This window comes from Suricata suricatta, chromosome 15, assembly GCF_006229205.1.
Source record: "Suricata suricatta isolate VVHF042 chromosome 15, meerkat_22Aug2017_6uvM2_HiC, whole genome shotgun sequence".
NCBI lineage: Eukaryota > Metazoa > Chordata > Mammalia > Carnivora > Herpestidae > Suricata > Suricata suricatta.
In genome coordinates this window covers 16301871-16324729 of record NC_043714.1, presented here as the reverse complement: position 1 = coordinate 16324729, position 22859 = coordinate 16301871, and the positions used below count along the sequence as shown (strand labels likewise).

The following is a 22859-nucleotide window of genomic DNA, read 5'->3' as shown; positions in this document are numbered from 1 at the left end:
TGATGAGCATCATGCTCAACACTACAAAAATGCATTGCACAATTCCTTCCTTAGAGGTTTTTAGACTAAGAGAAATACAGTGAAACTCTCACATAAAATAATCATGGCTGTATCAAATGCTGTTGAACAAATGTTGTGGAGAGCGCATAATCCAGGGCCCAAGACTGAAGGATGAAGTTACAAGTTCTGAAGAGAATTTTATAATAAGTCAACTACTAGGCAGTGAGTCAGAGGCATATTCTTCCCTACAACAGTTGACCAAAATTAAGAGAAAGGAATGGGTGGTATGGCAAGGAAAAAGAACATTAACATATTTATTACTTTCCTTCTTTGTTCCAGACACTCTATATGCCACAACAACTAATCCTAACTATTTGCACTTTATAAACGAGGACAAAGATTTGACTAAGGTTATACAGTAAGCAGCAGTGCCAGGAAGGTTGGGGTTGTCTGTATTTTTTTAAATTCCTAATTATTTTTCACAAATTACTTATTTAGATACCTCAAAGACTAGGACAGAACTTAGCCCATGATTCAATAAGTATTTTGTTGAATAATGAAATAGGAGAATTGGAAATACTTTTTATTCAACTTTTTTATTAATAGTTTAATGTCAAATTGGTTTCCTTTTTTTTTTAAGGGACGTGTCTTTTTCTTTTTTTTTTAATTTTTTAAATGTTTTTATTTTTATTTTTGATAGAGAGAGACAGAGCTTGAGAGGGGAAGGGGCAGAGAGGGAGGGAGACACAGAACCAGAAACAGGCTCCAGGCACTGGGCTAGCTGTCAGCGCAGAGCCTGATGCAGGGCTCAAACCCACGAATGTGAGATCTGACCTGAGCCGAAGTCGGAGGCTTAACTGACTGAGCCACCCAGGCGCCCCTCAATTGGTTTCCATATAACACCCAGTGCTCTTCCCCACAAGTGCCCTCCTCCATCAACACCACCTCTTTTCCCCCCTCCCCCTTCAACCCTCCTTTCCCTTTTCAGTATTCAATAGACTCTCAGGTTTTGCGTCCCTCTCTCTCCTCAACTCTCTTTCCCCCTTCCCCTCCCCATGGTCCTCCATTAGGTTTCTCCTGTTAGACTTATGAGTGCAAACATATGGTATCGGTCCTTCTCTGCCTGACTTATTTCACTTAGCATGACACCCTCGAGGTCCATCCATTTTGCTACAAATGGCCAGATTTCAGTCTTTCTCATTGCCATGTAATACTCCATTGTATATGTATATACTACATCTTTTTGATCCACTCATCAGGTTATGGACATTTAGTCTCTTTCCATGATTTGGCTATTGTTGAAAGTGCTGCTGTGAATATTGGGGTACATGTGCCCCTATGTGTCAGCACTTCTGTATCCCTTGGGTAAATCCCTAGCAGTGCTATTGCTGAGTCATAGGGGCGTTCTATTGATAGTTTTTTGAGGAACCTCCACACTGTTTTCCAGAGCAGCTGCACCAGTTTACATTCCCACCAACAGTGTAGGAGAGTGCCCGTCTCTTCACACCCTCGCCAGCATCTATAGTCTCCTGATTTGTTCATTTTAGCCACTCTGACTGGCATGAGGTGGTATCTCAGTGTGGTTTTGCTTTGTATTTCCCTGATGATGAGTGATGCTGAGCATTGTTTCATATGCCTGTAGGCCATCTGGCTGTCCTCTTTGGAGAAGTGTCTATTCATGTCTTCTGCCCATTTCTTCACTGGATTATTCATTTTTTGGGTGTGGAGTTTGGTGAGTTCCTTGTAGATTTTGGATACTAGCCCTTTATCTTATATGTCATTTGCAACTATCTTTTCCCATTCTGTAAGTTGCCTATTAGTTTTCTTGATTGTTTCCTTTGCAGTGCAGAAGCTTTTTGTCTTGATGAGGTCCCAAGAGTTCATTTTTGCTTTCATTTCCCTTGCCTTTGGGGATGTCTTGAGTAGGAAATTGCTGTGGTTGAGGTCAAGGAGGTTGTTTTCTACTTTCTCCTCGAGGGTTTTGATGGTTTCCTGTCTCATATTCAGGTCCTGTAGCCATTTTGATTTTATTTTTGTGTATGGTGTAAGAAAGTGGTCTTAGTTTCATTCATCTGCATGTTGCTGTCCAGTTCTCCCAGCACCACCTGCTAAAGAGGCTGTCTTTTTTCCATTGGATACTCTTTCCTGCTTTGTCAAAAACTAATTGGCTGTACATTTGTGGGTCCAGTTCTGGGTTCTCTATTCTATTCCATTGGTCTATGTGTCTGTTTTTGTGCCAATACCATACTGTCTTGATTACCGCATTGTAGTAGAGGCTAAAGTTTTGGATTGTGATGCCTCCCGTTTTGGTTTTCTTCTTCAATATTACTTTGGCTATTGAGGGTCTTTTGTGGTTCCATACAAATTTTAGGTTAGTTTGTTCTAGCTTTGAGAAGAATGTTGGTGCAATTTTGATGGGGATTGCATTGAATGTGTAGATTGCTTTGGGTGGTATTGAAATTTTAACAATATTTATTCTTCTGATCCGTGAACATGGAATGTTTTACCATTTTATGTAGAAAAACATTGGTTTCAGGAAAATTAAGAGACCCACCATGTGCTCTGCACTAGGTCCTAGTAATTATTCCCCTAAAATACCATTTCTTCATGTATATAGAGGTACATTTCTGGATGTTCCAAATTTGTTACCTCCATGATATCACAGAGTTTTGTGGGGACTCTTTTTTAATGTAAACTCTATGCCCTTGAACTCACTACCCCAAGATCAAGTCACATACTTCACCAACTGACCCAGCCAGGTGCCCTTGTGGGGATTTTTAATATGTGGAAAGGAACTATTCTTACAGCTAATAGTAGAAAACAAACAAAAATAATGATTTTCTAAAATCTAAAGAATAAAATGCAGGCTTATCAAAATAAGTTTTTCCAGGGCACCTGGGTGGGTCAGTCGTTTAAGCATCTGACTTCAGCTCAGGTCATGATCTTTCAGTTCATGAGTTCACGCCTCAAGTCGGGCTCTGTGCTGACAGTTCAGAGCCTGGAGCTTGCTTCAGATTCTGTGTGTCTCTCTCTCCTTCTGTCCCTCCCCATCACACTCTCTGTCTTTCTCTCAAAAAATAAATTAAAAAAACAACAGAAAAATTCTAATAGAAAAAAATTAAAAGTTAATATGGAAGAAATACTGATGATTATGAAATACTTGTGTCTTGCTTTTTCTTTTATAATTATAGGATTTGGAATTTTTACTGAACAAGTTGATGAAGCTGTGGAAAATGGATCTAAATGGAAATCCTGTTTGTCTCAAACCCAAATACAGAGACAGACTGATATTGGTGTCCAAATCACTGGGTAGACATTTATATTATATTAATATAATTTTCTTAAAGAAACTGGTTAATTTTTAGTTACTTTAACAGGAAATCTTAAGAAATACAAATATGATGTCTAAATCTATAAAAATGGTCACCTTTAAATTCAATATGTTAAAAGCAAAAGTTAAAACTGAGAAATAAAGCATGAAAAATATCTCCTGTTAAAAGCCAAAATGTCTGTCAACTGATGAATGGATCAAGAAGATGTGGTTTATATATACAATGGTATACGTCCTTTCTGTCTCTTCTCTTTGATTCTAGCTTGTCTTATTTTCATGTTGTTTTTTCTGAATACAAAACCAAAATACAAAAAATGGATTGAGGACCTGGTTTAATGTGTCCCATTAAGGACTGGGGGGGGCGGGGGGGGCATTGTAAGTAACCCAGTCCTCACAGAACAGAATGACAAGCCACATATTTCGTTTACTTAGCATGAGTGGAAACAAATTTTATGTTAAGGACAACTCATTAAAACAAATCTCATAGATCTCTATCTTATGTCCACTACCTGGCTTCACCTCCTGAGCCACCTCTACATGATCATCTACTAAAAGATGAAATAAGGCTTACCAAGGTATAGTCTCCTAATAATTCCTCAGCTCTGTCTGGAACACTAACATGAGCAAAAAGGGATCATGGTAAAGGACTTGGATTTTTCATTCTTTATCTTTATAATAGAGGTTTAAAAAATATGTATTGATTTACGCATATCACATCCAAAAAGACACAAATTATATAATTATTAATAAAACCAAATCTTAAAAAATATCAATAAATCCAAGTGGTTTGGAAAACTAAGCATAAAAAAATGACCTTTAATGTAAAGTGCTAAGTACTAAAATGATTGATAATAGAACATTTAACCAATTTCTTACATTATAATTTGGAGAGTACTAATTTCAGTTAAAATAAGTATATAAGACAAGGTATAGAAACAATTATACTTCTAAGGTTTGTGGTGCTAGTTTGTATTTCCGGTTTCACAACTTTATTTTGTACTTAGCATCTAATGATATTAGGAGTCATATTTAAGTGGCAATATTAATACTTTCAGTAGTACATACAAGGATACTGTCAGGATACTGTCTTAATGATATTATGAGTCATATTTAAGTGGCAATGTTCATACTTTAAGTAGTGCAATCAAAGATATTTTATCAGGATACTGTCATTTGCTCTGTAAAAATATGATTTAAAATTTTTTACTACATTCTTTTCTCATTCAGGAATCCAGTGGAAGACATTACATGGATGATAAGAGAAAATATGTATTTAATTTAAAAACTACTATATAGAGGGCACCTGGTGGCTCAGTCAGCTGAGCTTCTGAATCTTGATTTCGGCTCATGGTTCATGAGAGGGAGCTCTGCATCTGGCTCTGCATGGACAGTGCGGAGCCTGCTTAGGATTCTCTCTCTCCCCCACTTCTCTCTGCCCCTCCCTGTTCAGATACTCTCTCTCTCAAAGTAAATAAACATAAAAAAGGCCCAAAAACTACTATATAAAAAAGAGTCTTTTTAATCAAGAGAAGGCCACCTGTATTCATGTGATTAGGTGTAATACAGAATGTCCTATAAGGGAATAGTTTAATATTTTATAACATTTGTATTCTATATACATATATAATGGATACTGTCAGACATTTAAAGTTGTGTGTAAAGAAAGACGTGGTAAAACTATCACAATACAATATTAAAAATTAGAATGTTATACTGCATAGAGTTCCAATTATATGTAATATACACACATGCACAGATACATAAACAGAAAACAAAAAATGTTAAAAATACACTGTTAGTGGCCTTTAGTGATTACTTCTGGTTGTAGAATATAGGCAATATTAATTATCTTCTTTTTCCACTTTTGTATTTTCCAAATATTTACAGCATACAAAAATTTTTTGTGTAATTTAAGATGCTCAATTTTCAAAACTTTTTTATAGGAACAAAATATAAACATAGTGGAAATTTTCATAGAGCCAAGAAGCTAGCTTTGTGGGTTGTTCCTATTATATCTATATCCTAGAATATAATAAGCATTATTAATATATGTGCTTTTAAAATATCATGCTACATGTATAAAACTTCTTATTCACTTTAACATAAAATATGTTGTTTTTTACTAAGAATAATAACCATAATATGGAAATGAATAGATAGCATCTAAATTTTGTGGAACATGACATTTTTGTTTAAGATTTTTATTTATTTATTTATTTATCATTGAGACAGAGATAAACAGAGCATGAATCAGGGAGGGGCAGAGAGAGAGAGGGAGACACAGAATCCGAAGCAGGCTTCAGGCTATAAGCTGTCAGCACAGAGCCCAATACAGGGCTCAAACCTGCATCATGACCTGAGCCAAAGTTAGAAGCTTAACAAATTGTTTATATTAAAAGCAACAATATGATTTACATTAAGACCCCAGAAGGGAAACAATACATCAAATTGTTTACAGTGATTATCTTTGTCAGTGATGGGAAGGAGAAGTATGGGTAGTAATTACAGTCTTTTTATGTTTTTTTCCACTATGTTTCAGTTGTTTATAATCAGCACATATTTCTTTTTGAAATGAGAATAAATAATTCAAAAGAAATAAAAAGGAACAATATGCAAATAAGGTATTTTAAAAGAAATTTACTTCATCTTATGGTATAATTTAAGTTCAGAAATATATATATATATTACCTCTGTATCTATATATTGTATTTTTTAACATATGTATTTTTCTCTAGAGTTTCTTGATGGAAAAGAAATTAAAAATACGGAAAGACAATTCCTAATAAATTGGAAAGCATTCAAAGATGCCAAGAAAATCAGCAAGAAAAACAAGAGTAAAAACGAGAATGCAAGTAACTCATACCTAAGTAAGCAGACTGTCGTTCATTTGTTTGACCACTTCTACCAGCAAAGGGAATGTTCTAATCAACAAAAAATATACCAAGAAATAAGAAACTTTTGTTTAAATTTTTTATTTAAGATTTTGGGTTTTTTAAAAACTCATCTACAATTTCTAAGAACTTCTAACTGTAATGTATACATATGAAAATGGTAGCTACTGTCAACCAAAGCTGTTCATATTGAGTTTAACTGTGTCAGTATGAAAACAGAGCCATGAGGGTGGAGGAAAATATTAATTTTATATCTGGCAAAAGTACATAGTTTAATTACCTAAATGTTGAAACAACAATCAGCAATGTAAATTGTGAAACCTCAGTCACTAGTATATTTGTTTAGCAGCAGTGCAAAAATCACATTTTCCATCAGGATAAAAAATAAAAATGTAGGACAACCACACCTGTGGCCTACACTCTGTAGCCTGTCCCCTTTCTTATGTACATGCCCCAACACTTGAATATTTGATTATAATATGCTCAATGTTATGTACATTACATTTCTCTTTTTTTAATGTTTTATTCTATTTTTGATAGAGAGACAGAGTGCAACTATGGGAGGGACAGAGAAAGAGGGAGTTGCAGAATCCAAAGCAGGTTCCAGGCTCTGAGCCATCAGCACAGAGCCCAATACAGGGCTTGAACTCATGAACCATGAGATCATGATGTGAGCCCAAGTCAGATGCTTAACCACTGAGTCACCGAGGTACCCAAGTTTACATACATTACAAAGGACAGGTCAATCTTCCTTGCCTAACTAATTCAACGAAATGTAGCTAAGTGTAACATGTAACAATTATCTTTATCATATTTGGGAGCATCCTAGAATTCATTCTTCACAGATTCTATAGTCCACAACATTGGAATAAGGCTCTTCCTCTGTTCCATGACAGTGTTTGAATGCTAATAGTCCTCATTTCACAGTAAATGGGATGGGATCATAAAAAGAGGTTAGGCCAACAGAATACAGAAAGGAAACTGGAATAGTGCAGTGAGGCTTTATACATGGATACCATATCCTAGGAGCTCTGCCGATCCAGAACAAGGAGGTTGAGGTAATGAGAAGCAGAGGTGGAAAGGCATAGAGCTCTGGTGATTTTGCTGTATCGTGTCCACTGAATATGAACTATGGAAAATCATTTTGAAGAATGGGACTTTCTGAACTGACAGTATACTCATGAGTGATGATACAGTGCTGGCAAAGTGAGTTTTTCAAAGTCTGAAACCTATAAAATGAACAGGAAGCATTTCTTCTCCTCTATTTATCCCTGGCTGGTTTTGAAGGGCAGAACCAGATCCAGGATAAAAATTCTAATATTTTAGATATTTTCAGTTTTATGCCAAAGATGCCCTCTATTTATCCCTGGCTGGTTTTGAAGGGCAGAACCAGATCCAGGATAAAAATTCTAGTATTTTACATATTTTCAGTTTTATACCAAAGATGCCCTTAATATTGAAGTATTCATAGAATTCAATACCAGTCCTCACCCAAAATTTTAACCTATTCCAAAATAGTAAAGTTTCCTCCATCTTAATACATTTAATAAATTCTTCCTACTTCAGAAATAATTAATCTTTTTTAACTTCTCCAATGAAATTAAGCAAAATAACAATTATAATGTACTCTAAAATTTATACTTTAAAAAAATTACAGTGTTGGGGCCTGGGTGGCTTAGCAGGTTAAGCATCAACTTCAGCTCAGGTAATGATCTCATGGTTGGTGGGTTCAAGCCCTGCATCAAGCTCTGTGCTGACAGTTCCGAGCCTGGAGCCTGCTTCAAATTGTGTGTCTCCCTCTCTCTCTCTGCCCCTCTCTCACTTGCACTCTGTATCTCTTTCTCTCTCTCCCTCTCTCAAAAATAAATAAACATTAAAAAATATTTTAAATTACACTCTCATCTGATTTTCTCAATCAAATAATCATTAATTTCTTCATAATCTAGTGTGACCACTAACTTAAAAAAGCAATCTTTAGGGCCATATAGATACAGTAACAACAAATTATCTGAAAAGGAAAATTAAGAAAACAATCCTTTTTACAATGCACAAAAAAGAATAAATAATAAGTAAATAAATTTAACTAGGAAGGTAAGAAAAAAAGATGGAATAACTATATACTGAAAACAAAACACTAATGAAATAAATCAACACACAAACAAATGGAAAGACATCATGTGTTCATGAACTGGAAAACTCAATATTATTAAAATGTTCATAATAACCAAAGCAGTTGACAGATTCAGTATAACCCCTATCAAAATCTTAATGGTATTTTCACAGAATTGAAAATACAATTCTAAAATATATGTGGAACTATACAGAACCACAAATAGCCAAATCAACCTTGAAATAAAAGAATAAAGCTAGAGGCATCACACTTCCAGATTTCAAAATATATTACAAGACACAGTAATCAAAACAGTATCGTACTAGCATAAAACAGACATACAAATATAGCGGATGGAATAGAAAGCTCAAAAATATTTCCATCTATAAATGCTCAACTGATTTTCAACAAGGATGCCAAGAATACACAGCAGGGACGGATAGTGATTGGATATCCACATGCAAAAGAACCTTTATCTTATACCATACACACAAAAATCTACTCATAATGAATTAAAGACTTAAACAAAAGACCTGAAACTAGAAAACTCTAGAAGAAAAAATAGGAGAAATGCTTCATGACATTGGTCTTGGCAATAATTTCATGGATATGACACCAAAAAGTACAAGCAACAAAAACAAAACGAACAAGTGGTAGGTACTAAATCAAACTAAAAAGCTCACACACAGCAAAGGAAATAATCAACAGAGTGAAAAGAAAACCTACAGAAGGGGAGAAAACATTTGCAAACTACACATCTGATATGGGGTTAAGCTCCAAAATATATATAGAATTACTACAACTCAATAGCAATTTTTTGTTTTAATAACCACATTAAAAAATGGGCTAGGGACCCAACAAGCATATCTCCAAATGGCCTAAAGGTATATTTTTAAAATGCTCAATGTCATTAATCAACATGGAAATGCAAAACAAAACTACAATGAAATATCACCACATACCCATCAGATGGCTATTGTCAAAAAAAAAAAACCCACAAGACAATGAGAGTTAGTGAGGATGTAGCGAAATTTGAACCCTTGTACACTGTTGGTGGGGATGCAAACTGCTGCAGCCACTATGAAAAATCGTACGGCAGTGCATCAAAATTTAAAAATAGAACTACCATATGATCTAGCAATTCCAGTTTTCTGTATTCATCCACAATAACTGAAATTAAGATCCTGAAGCGACATTAGCACTCTTGTGTTTGCTGCAGCACTATTCACAATAGCCAAGATGTAGAAACAACCTATATGTCCATTGACAGACAAATAGATAAAACATGGTATATACATACAATAAAATAGTATTCAGCCTTTAAAAAGAAGGAAATTCTGCAGCATGTCAACATGAATGAATCTTGAGGACATTATGCTAAATAAAATAAGCCAGTCACAGAAAGACAAATACTGCATGATTCCACTTATATGAGGTATCTAAAACAAATTTATAGAATCAAAGAGTAGAATGGTGGTTGCTAGAGGCTGGGGGTGGAGGAAATGGAATTACTAATCAAGGGGCCCAAAGTTTCAGTTAAGTAAGATGAATAAGCTCTATAGATTTACTCTACCTACTTATTGTACCTATGATCAAAACCAATGTATTGTATACTTAAGAATTTGTTAATGAAGTAGATCTCATATTAACTGTTCTTACCACATACACTAAGAAAAAGTTTCTGTACAGCAAAGGAAACAACAAAAGCAAAAGACAATTTACTGAATGGGAGAGGATATTTGCAAATGATACATCCAATAAACATTTGTTATCCAAAATATATAAAGAACTTATACAAGTCAACACCAAAAAACCAAATAAATCCAATTTAAAAATGGGCAGAAGATATGAACAGACCTTTTCCCAAAGAAGACATACAGATGACCAACAGACACATGAAAAGATGCTCAACATTAATCATCAGGGATATGCAAATCAAAACAACAATGAGGTATCACCTCAAACCTGTCAAAATGGCTAGAATAAAAACCACAAAGAAACAACAAGTATTGGCAAAGATGTCAAGAAAAAGGAACTTTTGTGCACTGTAGGTGGAAAAACAAACTGGTGCAGCCAATGTGGTATACTGTATGGATGTTCCTCAAAAAGTTAAAAAAAAGAACTACTCTACAATCCAGTAATCATACACAAAATAGAAAATCGCTAATTCAAAGGGATACATGCACCCTTATGTCTCTTGTAGCATTATTTACAATAACCAAATTATAAAAGCAGCCAAAGTGTTCAATGATAGATGAATGGATAAAGAAGATGTGGTATATATATACAATGGAATATTATTCAGCCATAAGAAAGAATAAAATCTTGCCATTTGCAACAACATGGATAGAGCTAGATAGTATAACGTTAAATAAAATAAGTCAGTTAAAGAAAGACAAATACCATATGATTTCACTCATGTGGAATTTAAGAAAAAAAAAAACAAAAGAGCGAAGGGGAAAAAAAGAGACAAACCAAAAAACAGACTCTTAACCATAGAGAACAAACTGATGTTTACCAGAGGGGGATGGGTGGGGTGAAATAGGTGAAAGGGATCAGAGTGCACCTACATGATGAGCACTCAATAATGTATAGAATTGCTGAATTGTACACTTTGAATTGTACACCTACATTATACACCTGAAATTAACATTACACTGTATGCTATCTGGAATTAAAATTAAAAACTTAATAAAATTTAAATTAAAAAAAATTTTAACTCCTCTAACCATAAATTTTTAAAAAGCCAAATAGAATGTTACAAAAGTATCATTTCATACCTTATTGTAGTTGTTATTATAATAATCATTAATCATTTAAAAAAAATTTTTTAATGTTTTTATTTATTTTTGATACAGAGAGTGACAGAGCATGAGAGGGGGAGGGGCAGAGAGAGAAAGAGACACAGAACAGGAAGCAGGCTCCAGGCTCTGAGTTAGCTGTCAGCACAGAGCCTGATGCGGGGCTCGAACGCGAGATCTGACCTGAGCCGAAGGTGGAGGCTTAACCGACGGAGCCACCCAGGCGCCCAATCATTAATCATTTAAAGTAGAAAGCACACCAGTCTAGGAAACAAAGAAAAGGGGTAAGGGAAGAAAAATAGGTAATTCTTACTGTACTAAACATTTCAGATATTTATAAACATCACTGCATTTAATCACTATAACCAATGGTGAAGATAATTATTACATCCATTTTGTAGACAAGAAAGCTGAGTTTTTAGAAAGATGAAATAACTTGTCTAAGGTCACAAAGATAGCAAGAGGTACAGAGATTAATGGAAGTTATCTAACTTCACCAAACAGCTTGGCTTCTAGTGACCCCTCTAGCAATGACTGGCTCAACTGTGCTTGGATACAAGGACAATGATGTCTGATCTATATAGAAATTCACTTCAATGGCACCTGGGTGCTTCAGTCGCTTGGGCATCCATCCGACTCCAGTTTAGGTCATGATCTCACGGTTTGTGAGTTTGAGTCCCGCGTTGGGCTCTGTGCTGACAGCTCAGAGCCTGGAGCCTGCTTCCAATTCTGTGTCTCTCTCTCGCTCCACCCCTCCCCTGCTCGTGCTCACTTGCTCTCGCTCTTGCTCTCTCTCTCTCTGAAGAATAAACATTAAAAAAAATTTTTTTAAGGAAATTCACTTCAAATTAGTGGGAATTTAAGAAAATCTGCAGATATATAAATATGTGATACTGTAACAAATAATTTTTATAAATAAAAAGGAACTGCAGAGAAAAAATAGGATAATATTTTTAAAAATTTTAAATAGATTATATGATTTACTACATTGAAAACCAAACTCTAAGGACAATTAAATTAAAATAAAATTGAAATTGAAAAAAAATTGAAAGCTGACTAGCTGCCACAGAAAATGATCTGAGTCTTCCTCAGGAGTACTGAGTTATTCTCCCTTGACCACTTATAGACATCTTTCTCTCCCATCTCCTACACATTTGCCATCCCTATCTAAACAAATGCTACAGTTCTGAGCCTTTCAGGTTTAAAATCAGTGACAGCAGTGGAAATATGTTTGTAGCACACAACAACTCTATCCTTAAGTACATGGCCAACAACTTAATACTACAGTCTGTATACAAAGGCTCTGTTGGTACAGCTCAAAAAAAAAAAGCATGAATTAAAGTTTAGAATATGTATTATGTGTTTTTTAAATCTACAATATTCCGTCAAGTCTTTAGAAGAGCTAAGATGAACCTTTTAAAGACACCACCGTACAACCAAATATGTGGTCAGTGAACAGGAATTCTTAGGAGGATAGTAATTTTTGTATTTCCTGACCTTTTACATATTTTTGATAGCCTTATAAACTTGGAGCTCTATCTCAGGGATTATGGTAAGATTATTAGGGATTAGGACTTCAGGCTTCAAGGATTTTATGATAAAAAATCTTGTCCTAAATATAGCCACTTAACTATATAACCCAAATTTGGAAACAAAATCAAACACTTTAATAAAATCCAAAACATATGCATATCTTTTTTTTAAATTTTTTTATGTTTTTTATTTATTTTTGAGAGACAGAGAGAGACAGCATGAGCACGGGAGGGCCAGAGAGAAAGGGAGACACAGAATCCGAAGCAGGCTCCAGGCTCTGAGCTAGCTGTCAGCACAGAACCCAACGCGGGGCTCGAACCCATGAACTGTGAGATCATGACCTGAGCCGAAGCCGGAAGCCGGATGCTTAACCGACTGAGCCACCCAGGCGCCCCTGCATAACTTTTAGTATATATCTTTTGCAGTGTCTCTATGAAAATATTCATTTATTCATTAAATAAATATTTGAGCACAGGATTATGCTAGGCACTGTAATTAAAGGTGAATAAAATAGTCCCCATTTAAAGGGAAATAAATGCTGGAAAGGGAGGAGGATGTGTAAACAGGGAAATGACGTAGAATGTTAAGTATCAAAATAAAGGTATGAACATACTCCAAAAACTATATATAAACTATACATAACTAATCTACTTTTAAAGACCAAACACTCTGAAAAACTAAACTCAGAACAGCAGAATGCAAAGAAAGTTAATATTTATATTAATGTTGATGTACACATTTTGTCTATGAGAGCTGACCATAAACTTTCCTGGGTAGGTTTTTATGTATGAAAATCTGTACTACTTTATCTGGGATATTATTTTTTAATTGATCTTACTGTGGATCTATTTACTTTAATCCCATTTCATAAATTACAATTTTGGATAGCCTAATGCTGTTATCTGTCATGTTTACAATTTAGTTATTAGTTTCAAAGCAGAATCCTTTTCATTCTTTCTATGCTACAGGTAACTTTGAAATAATGCATCACATAGTTCCTGTTTATTGCCCACCAGTGGGTAAGCCAAAATTAATCTTTCTCTCTGATGTACCAAGATACTTTGTAAATGGAAATGCATCCTCAGAAAGCTCCCAAGAAGATAACCGTAAAATAGCTGAAGATATGGGGTAGGTTCTTTCAAATATTTGTGTGATTTCTTTTTTGGGAGAAGATAGAATACTCTGTCCACAACATAGAGAAAGAGAGTCCGTCCAGCTGTCTCCTTACTCTCTGTTCTCAATTCTTCTTGACCAAGCACAACCTCCACCCCAAAATTGTTCAGTTCATTATTGGTCTGCTCAAAGAATCACACAGTTGTGGTAGAATGGGTGGTTCAAAAAGAGCTGGGAGTCACAGACTACATACACTCACTGAGGTAGGGCAAATGCCTCAGGACAGTCGCAGGAGCAGCATGTAAAGATGTCTGAATGAGCAGGGCTCATATCAAAGGAGCCTGAGGTTCAGGTGATGATGGGTGGTCCACTAGTAAGTAGATGACTGTGCCAAGGGCATCTGGTGGCAGAAAGGAGGATAAACCCAGAGCATTACAAAGGTAGGCTATTCTCACCACTTCCCCAAATCAAAGGTTCTTAAGCTGGTGTCCCTGAAGGAAACCTTAGAAGTTTCATTAGATTCTCAAAGGGGTTTATGATCTAAAAAATTAGTTTAAGAGTCACTATCCTAAACCTTGAGTATATGTATAATGTAGCTCCATATGAATCAGCTTTCAGTTTCCTGATAAGGAGAAAATTGCTTTTTTAGTTTTAAGAAATGATATTGCTCCAATGTAAAGATAAACCATACCAGAAAAGAAGTTCATTTATTCATAAAACTAACAGGTACCTGCTATATGCTGGGCAATACGAATATAAAAACTCAAATGAGATGGTCCTGATCTCAAAAATCTTGCAACAAGCTGGTTGGAGAGTAAAATGTGATACAATTACTGTAGTGTGTGATAAATGCTATGAACTTTATAAACCAGATCCTAATACATACTATAAGTTATTCATTCAACTTTTCCTCATTTATAGTCCATATGATTGCCCTATGGATCTTTCCCATCTTATCATAGTAGTCATGACAATGTAATGAAGGGGGCAACAGCATATTTCATTGAAAAAGTAATCAGAGCAATTGTACATACTATAGAATAGATTTCCTTTTTCCAGAACTGCCTGCTGAAGATCAGGTAGGTTTATCATGAGACCCTCTTTGCAGAGTCTACTCAAGGTATGGTGACTTAGCATTACTTAGTGAAGCTCACCTACAGAAGACCTATGAACAATGCTGCTGCACTGTCCTGCCCCATTCCCTTAAGAGTGGCTTAGGCTTGCTGGGAAGGAGGCAGAAGGGAGAAAGGGTCCTCTGAGTCTGGAAAATGCTTTATTTGGAAAGAGGAAAAAGGATATGGAGGGAGTCGTAGCCTTGCCTCATCTTCATTCACCAAAAACAAACAAAAAAACACAGAAGCTGCATGACAGTTTGCTTTACTGCTTTTATCCTTTGCCATTACCATCAAAACCTTATCTGCTCTGTCCATGGCACCCTTGTAGTTTCTTTTTTTTTTAATTTTTTTAATGTTTTATTTATTTTTGATACAGAGAGAGACAGAGCATGAGAGCGGGAGGGGCAGAGAGAGGAGACACAGAACCGAACCGGAAGCAGGCTCCAGGCTCTGAGCTAGCTGTCAGCACAGAGCCCAACGCGGGGCTCGAACCCACGAACGTGAAATCTGACCTGAGCCGAAGTTGGAGGCTTAACCGACTGAGCCACCCAGGCACCCCATCCTTGTAGTTTCTTAAAAGTTCAGTTTCATTTCTTTGCCAAGCATTTTGAAAGATCTTGCTAATAATCATCAAGGTGGAAAAGAAAACAAAAAAAATGGACACAGACTCTGGAAATAAATTCTATACATTGCCACACATACTATGTTAGATCAGTTGTGAACTACTGCACATACTGTATATTCTACAGCCCCAAGTAAAGCTCTAATCACTGCACTGACAAAACAGCATATAAATCAATCTATCCTCATTTTCCTAACTAGGAACACTAAATACAGAGCTAAATGCATCTTTAACTACTATGTACTGCAAAGGCAGACTTAAAGAGGCTCCTGTTGAGAAGAAAATAAAGAATGTCCTGCTTCTGTCACTGGCAATGAAGTCATTTGTGTTCAATCCCAAGTCTTCAGTTTTATAATGTGGAAAAATATTACATAAATATTTTGTTTTAAAGTTTTTTTTTATTTCTGGGGTGCCTGGGTGGTTCATTTGGTTAAGTGTCTGATTTCAGCTCAGCTCATGATCTCACAGTTCGTGAGTTCAAGCCCCATGTCGGGCTTTGTGCTGACAGCTCAGAGCCTGGACCTGGCTTTGGATTCTGTGGCTCCCTCTCTGTCTCTGTCTCTTCCCCACTCATACTCCATCTCTCTCTCAAAAATAAAAACATTAAAAAAATTAAAAAGTTTCTATTTCTTCAGATAACATTTTTACTGAGGGCATACCAAAACATCATTTTGGTATCATAAAATATTTAAGTCTTACTAAATGGAAATACCAGTTCTACTTCCCTTTAATAAAAGGTGACCAATATGGAATTTCATTAAGCTCTTGATAAAGATTTTTATTGTGTGCCTATTGCTAACATTTTATGAATTCAGCATAAAGCTAAGAGATAATGAGGAGAAAGCTAGGTCACTGAAGTATTAAAACATATCCAACCCAAACACAAAGAGTAAGTTTTTCATATCTAAAAATCTAGAAAGTTGACTAAAACAACTCCTTCCCTTAATTTAAGGGAAGAATGAGCTAGCATCAGCAGACATGTCACCTACAGTCTACATTTAATGCTCAGAAGTATAAAGGAGCTTAGAGTCTTCTTCCAAAATGATAAAACTATGTGTCCCATACTTCTTTAAGGTTCTGCACATTAGAAGCTGTGCTCGTATCTATGTGAACACAGGGAAGCAACATCTGTCCAACGACAGGGGAATGTTTTCCACCTTCTTTATAAATGTGTGCAGTCTGTGCTCATGTATATTTATACAAGACTGCTTTCCCTACAGGGAGGAAAAAGTCAGACTCATTGACGTTGTTTTTGACCCTCAGACTGAACTTGATACTATCAATGTACACTTTAATTAAAGATTAGTTCAAAACTATTTTTTATTTAAAGGCTGACTATAAACAAATGCCTTGACTGTTCAATTAAAAGTAATTTATGGTATTAAAAAGATTGTTTCTTTCTGTGTTTGTCACAGTGAATACTTTTGACAGATGTTTCCTCTCTTTTCAATCATGCTAGGAGGTGCTTGAGACTTAGTGATTTTAAAATAGACATTAAATGCATTTACATATTGTAAATAAGATCCACTGAGAATACTGTAGAGCACTGTACACTGAAGGAAGCAAATTGTTACTTGATTATTTATCTTTAAATCCTAAACTATGTCCATAGAGTTAATCCATCTCTTTTGTTACTGTAAAAATAACTGTGAGCTGGGTTAGAGTGGCCTTAGTTTCAGATACCTTCAAGGAATGTGAATCTCTGGGACCCATAATTCACAGGAAATGTTCAATGTGTGTTACTTAACTATTTATAAAATACCTACTATCTTTAGTTAGAATATGGAAGTATTAGGTTTCTTTGACTTAAAAAGTGAACTTTAAAAACAGTAAACTTGCTTTCACCACTGCTAAGACTGTGTTTGAACAGTTGTAACAACAGATCTTCTATGTGCCTCAAGAGTTTTTAAAACTTAGGTAATATTTTTAGTTATAAACTCTGGGATGATCTTACACGAACCCATCTGCAAATCTCTAAATTCCTTTAATTATGCTGTGATAAACCTAACATCAGTCTAATTAATTTTATATACAAAATAAATTTCTATGTATCAATAATGTAGGTATAATATAAGACTTACAGTTGTCAAAGAACTCTTCTGAAATTAGCACATCCCCCTCAAAAAGAGCAATAGTGACCAGCAACAAAGGTTTTTTTAGAACAATCTAAGCTAGGTTTTGTGATTGCTAGTTTCAACTCTGTCAATGGCTTACTCTGTGGACAAGAGTAATGTAAGGTCTAATTTTTAAGAATTATGTTATTTTACAATTTATTTTTTAAAGAAGTCATTTTCTGTAGTTTACTTTATTCTTAGAGAGAGAGAGCGAGAGCAAGCGAGAGAGAGAGCAAGCCAGTAGGGAAAGGCACCACAAGGGAAAGAGAGAATGCCAAGCGGCCACAGCACTGTTAGCATGGGGCTTGAACCCTCGAACCATGAGATCATAACCGGAGCCTAAACCAAGAGTCTGACACTCAGACTGCACCCAGGTGCCCCAGTATTTTCCATTTTTAAATGTCTGCTTTGATGCCTGAATCTTAACTACACAAATTTTTAGAAACAGCAGAACTTGTTGAGATAAGAATGAGATGGGGGGAATTGAGCATTGGAGAGGCTCAGTCAGAGAGGGGCCCAAAGTCACACAACAGTCATGAGGCAGAGCTGGAACTTGAATTGAGATCACTGACTCTAAAAGCCAGGCCTTCAATTACTCTGCAAGGGGGTCTCAAAAACGCCCTCAGGCATAGGCAAATAAAATAAGGGAAACTGGGAGAATGTGATTGAGGTGAACTGGAGAGTACATGTCCAACTAAAGGCACCTGCAGCTACTCTGCTCCAAAAGTGTAGCCAGGCAGACTCAGTTCTCTGAACTTGAGAAATCAGACAAGCTGGTAAGCAAGATATCTAGGTTAAGAAATCAACTAATTTTAAGATATTGAGTCAATAATTTTTCTTTAAAAAATCTATTAAAATGGATAAAAAGAAAACAAATTTGGTAATGATGGCAAAGATATGGAGCAACTGGAACTCTTGTGCACTACTAGTGAGAATGCAACCACTTTGGAAAAATATTCAGACATACTTTTATAAAGTTAAACATGTACTTACCACATCTCACAGTCCACTCCAAGGTGAAATGAACACCTATCCTCACATAAAAATCCGTTCCCAAATGTTTATAGTGGCTTATTCATAATCACCAAAAACTGAAAACCACCCAAAGCTCTCCTATTGGAGAATGTATAAACAAACAGTGGTAAATCCATGCAATGGAATACTACTCAAAATCAAAAAGGAATGATCTAGTGATACCCAAACAACATGGACAGACCTCAAAAGCATATGGTAAGTAAAAGAAGCCAACCTAAAAGGCTACATACTGTATGATTCTATGATGTTCTGGCAAAAGTGAAACTACAGAGACAGAAAACAGATCAGTAATTGCCAAGGCCTACAGTCAGTGCAAGGCAATGCAAGGGTGAGATCATAAAATGCTGCAACTCTTTGCTGTAATAGTTTTTAGCAAAACTTGCTGGACTATACACTCAAAAGGGCGAATTTAATTATGTAAATTATACCTTAACTAAACAATAAGGGAAATAGTTGACAGGTAAAAAAAAAAACACTGATTATATAAAACCTATTGTTTTATTATATTATATACATCTATACATATAAAATACAGCAATTATTTTCTTCACTGATATGTGTTTATTTTACATTATAAAGATGGTACGTTAATAACAATTTGACATATTTAGAAAGTTATCTAATTTTAAGATCTACCCCACACTCTGTGAAACAAAATCTATAGCACTCTAAAGCCTCTACTTTCTGGAAGACTAAACAAGAACTCCAAAGAATAATGCACTATAACATGAAAACAGTATTTGAATTGAGTCAAGGGAGTCAAGTTAAAATATTAACTCTTAAAATAATAGATACAAAAAATGTTTTACAAATAATGAACTCAACAAATATTAAATTGAAATTTGTATGGTAAACTTCACTTTGTATGGTAAAAAGCACAAGTCTTATGGTCAATCTGCCTAGCTTGAATCCTCTCTCTGCCTCTTATTAGCTGTGTGACCTTCACAAGTTACTTATCTCTCTGAGCTTTATTTTCTCAACCATAAAATGTAAAATCCTCAGAGTTTTTGTAGACTGAATGAAAAAACAAAGTGCTTTTTTGTAAAGCAGTTAGCGCATATGAAAAGTTAAATAAGGTGCCTGTTAACTAATGTATGTAATGTTGAATATTTGAATATTTTCATCTATTTTTAATTTAATGGCAAACATGGTTTCTTGCAGGAATTAGGACTAATCTAGAATCATGCGAGGATTCAGAGAGGCTGCTTAGAGTAGCAACAGATAAGACCAGATGGCCCACAGTGGTCAGTATTCTTTCATCAGTCCTTTCTTTGGAACCTGACGATTGGGCAACAAAGCTATCCATTTTCCAGCCCCTGTTATCCATGAAGAGCTTTCCTGGTGCCCCCACCTCCACCCCACCTCGGGTTCGTAGAGGAGGCTTTAGCAGGCTAGGCTAGGGTGAGGCGTGTGACATGTCAAAGGTGCAAAAGTTAAGGAGCCCTACGCACCTAATTTGCCTCACCCTAGCCTCAGCCCACCTTCCTTCTAAAATTTTTATTTCCACACTTTTCCCAACGCATAGATTTTCCACATTCTTCCCTACTCCAGGGAAGCAGGTGAATCTTTCCTTCTGCTTCTTTTAAGGCCCGAGAAGACTCACACAGTTCGGTGGCAGCTTTTCTGGTGATTAGCTTCTACTATTGTTGTATGCTAGAGTCAGTATGTTTGTGCCCATTTTGGATGAGTTTCATTTCTGAAATAATATTTCTCTTTTTTCTCTATTAATACAGGAATCTCTCATGACGGAATCTGAAAGCTTGCTGACAAAAAAATGATATATATGGATTTTGCCTTCTCCATAACTCAAAGTAAAAGAAAATTTGTTTGTAAAAAAAAAAAAGAGTAAATTCATCCTTAAGTGCTCTTTAACATTTGTGGGGTGTTTTTTTTTTACCTTTATAGTACTAGGCAAAATCATCTTCTGTAATTTGTATCTTTATGGTATCTCATTATGTAAAGAAAACCTTTAAGTTGTTTGCTTCTTTATGCATCTGAAATATTGCTTTTCAATTGCTTTATGCCTCCTTACATACAATTTACTAAGAAAACAAAGACGTGCTTCCTCATTCATTAAAAGAAAGTAATCCTTTTTTTGAACCAATGGTATTTTGGTACGTTCCTTTCTAATGTGTAAATCTAATTACAGTTACTGAATGGGAATTGAAGATATACTGATTCACTAATGTAAAGTGTGGGATGACATATTAAAATACTAACGTCACCATTACTACATACTACTTAATAGTTCCAATTTAAAAATCTATTGTAAAGATATTATGTCACATACACAAGAGCAAATTCAGTAATATTTATATGTTAAATTTGATATTGTCTTGAGGCGAAGGAAGATGGAAGTTTTCTAAATGTCCTGCTCTTCGAATTGTAGGCATTTCAAGGATATACTAATTACGTTCTAGAAACTACCGTGCGTCCACTCGGTCTTGGCCTTGAAAGCCTCGCGCGGGTCCCCGGGACCCGCGGCAGCCCCCAGGGGCGGGGCGTCCCGGGCCAGCCCCCCGCCGGGCCGGCCCGGAAGAGGCCGGGCGGCGCGGAGCCAGCCTTCAGGAAGACCCGCAGCGGGAGCGCCTCGTCGCACAGCCCGAGGGCCGCGCTTCCCGCGGATCCCCAAAAGTGCAGGACTTCTCAGGCGAGTTCCCCGAAGGGGGGCTGAGCCAGGACAAATTTTAGGTCAAAAAACAAAGAAAGAAAGAAACAAACCGGGGCCCCGCGTACGCGACCGCGGTAGCCCGCAAAGGTCCGCGCCCCCGGGGCCGTTTACTCTGGTTTGAGGAATTTCAAGTGCCACAGTGGGAGCCCCATCTCTGAGCGGCTCGATAAACCAGTCACGGACTACCGAGGGGAAGGGACTACTGCTTTAAGTAATTAGGGCACACGAAACATTTATCTTGGTGGTGGAATAATAGGTTAGCGCAGCGGCACACTTCACATTTCCTCAGAAAATTAAAAGTCACTCTCCACAAAATGCCAGGGTTCCCAACTCAGCTCTGCATATGCCTGAGAGGCCCCCGCGCTCAGACTGGGCCCGCCGCTGAAGGACCGGGCGAGACGCGGTAACCCAGAGGCCTTCCACACCGCGGACGCTCGACCCGCAGCGGCGGTAGTTACGCCTCAAAGCGAACCGCGACGGGGCGGGGGCGGGACTAGGAGGACGCCCCGCCCCTACAGCCCCGCCCCGCGGGAGGGTTTGATTAATGACTCTCACTCCCAGGCAGAGAGCCCCTCAGGTGGGCGCGGACCTCAGCTTGTACTGCTCTTCCGCCCACACACGCCTGGCCACGGGGACGCCTGCATAAAAGGAGCGCCCACCAGGGACTGGAAGCGACTGTAGACTTCGGCTAGACGAGGATGGAGTGACCTGTGCGGCCCTGGCCACGCAGACCCAGCTCGACGCTCCTCGCCCGCTTGCGCAGCGGAGCAGAGTCCTGCACTGCCTCTCCAGGAAAGGTGAGGATCTCGGATCGCACCCCTTTGCGACGCCTGGTCCCCAGGTTTCGGAGGGGTGGCGAGTGCCTTAGTACAAGGGGAGGTCAGGGGTCCCCGTCTCCTGTCTCCTTCCGTAGAAATTAGAATGAGCTGCCGCAGTCAGCCCCGGGATCCCTGGCCTCGAGAGCGAAAAGTGCAAGGGCTGCCCGCGTGGGCACTGAGGGCCGTGGGTTGGCCAGGGCTACCCGCTGCGCGCAGCTAGAACGACCTGAACCGTGACCTGCCGGGCTGGCGGACAACGTTCCAGAAGTGCAGACAAGTTACCGACCGGCGCTCTGCTTCCTTCCGAGATCTTCCTTCCTCGGTAGTATAGCCCTTTCACTTAATTTGTCCGTGAACATTAAAGCAGGCACCGCGCGCCTCCTAAGCCCTCTAAGCCCAGGGAACTGTCAGGCCCCACACGCGGGGAGGTGAGCACGCCTCAGCCACACCGACCTCATCTCTGAGGACGCCCCGAGCCGCGTCGTTGGCCGGGCGCGCAGCTGAAGCGAGAGGCCTGCGCTTCCCCCGTTTAAGCCCGACCAGCGCCGGGCCTCACCGCGCCTTGGGTCCTTTACAGGGCACGCAGCGCGGGAAGCCGCCATGGACCGCGACGGCCCCGCAGGCAGCCCCTTGATTGCTGGCGACGAGACCGCGCCCCAGGTTGCCGCCGCCAGGGACTCGAGCCCGGGCCGGGCCGGGCCAGCA

At 37.7% G+C, this 22859-nt stretch overlaps 2 protein-coding genes across 2 annotated transcripts in view; both read left to right on the top strand.

Moving 5' to 3' along the window:
* Positions 1 to 20537, top strand: part of PPP1R42 (protein phosphatase 1 regulatory subunit 42) — a 54631-nt gene extending 34094 nt beyond the window's left edge. Inside the window, exons 6-9 of the mRNA XM_029923676.1 lie at positions 3192 to 3309; positions 6067 to 6198; positions 13635 to 13794; positions 20399 to 20537. Of these exons, the coding sequence (XP_029779536.1) occupies positions 3192 to 3309; positions 6067 to 6198; positions 13635 to 13794; positions 20399 to 20411 (423 nt within the window). The 3' untranslated portion in view covers positions 20412 to 20537. The remainder of the gene's footprint in view (positions 1 to 3191; positions 3310 to 6066; positions 6199 to 13634; positions 13795 to 20398) is intronic.
* A 2217-nt stretch (positions 20538 to 22754) lies between these two features.
* TCF24 (transcription factor 24) overlaps positions 22755 to 22859 on the top strand; it is a 7225-nt gene continuing 7120 nt past the window's right edge. The window contains exon 1 of the mRNA XM_029924026.1: positions 22755 to 22859. This exon is cut by the window's right edge and continues 354 nt beyond it. Coding sequence (XP_029779886.1) covers positions 22755 to 22859 — 105 coding nt within the window.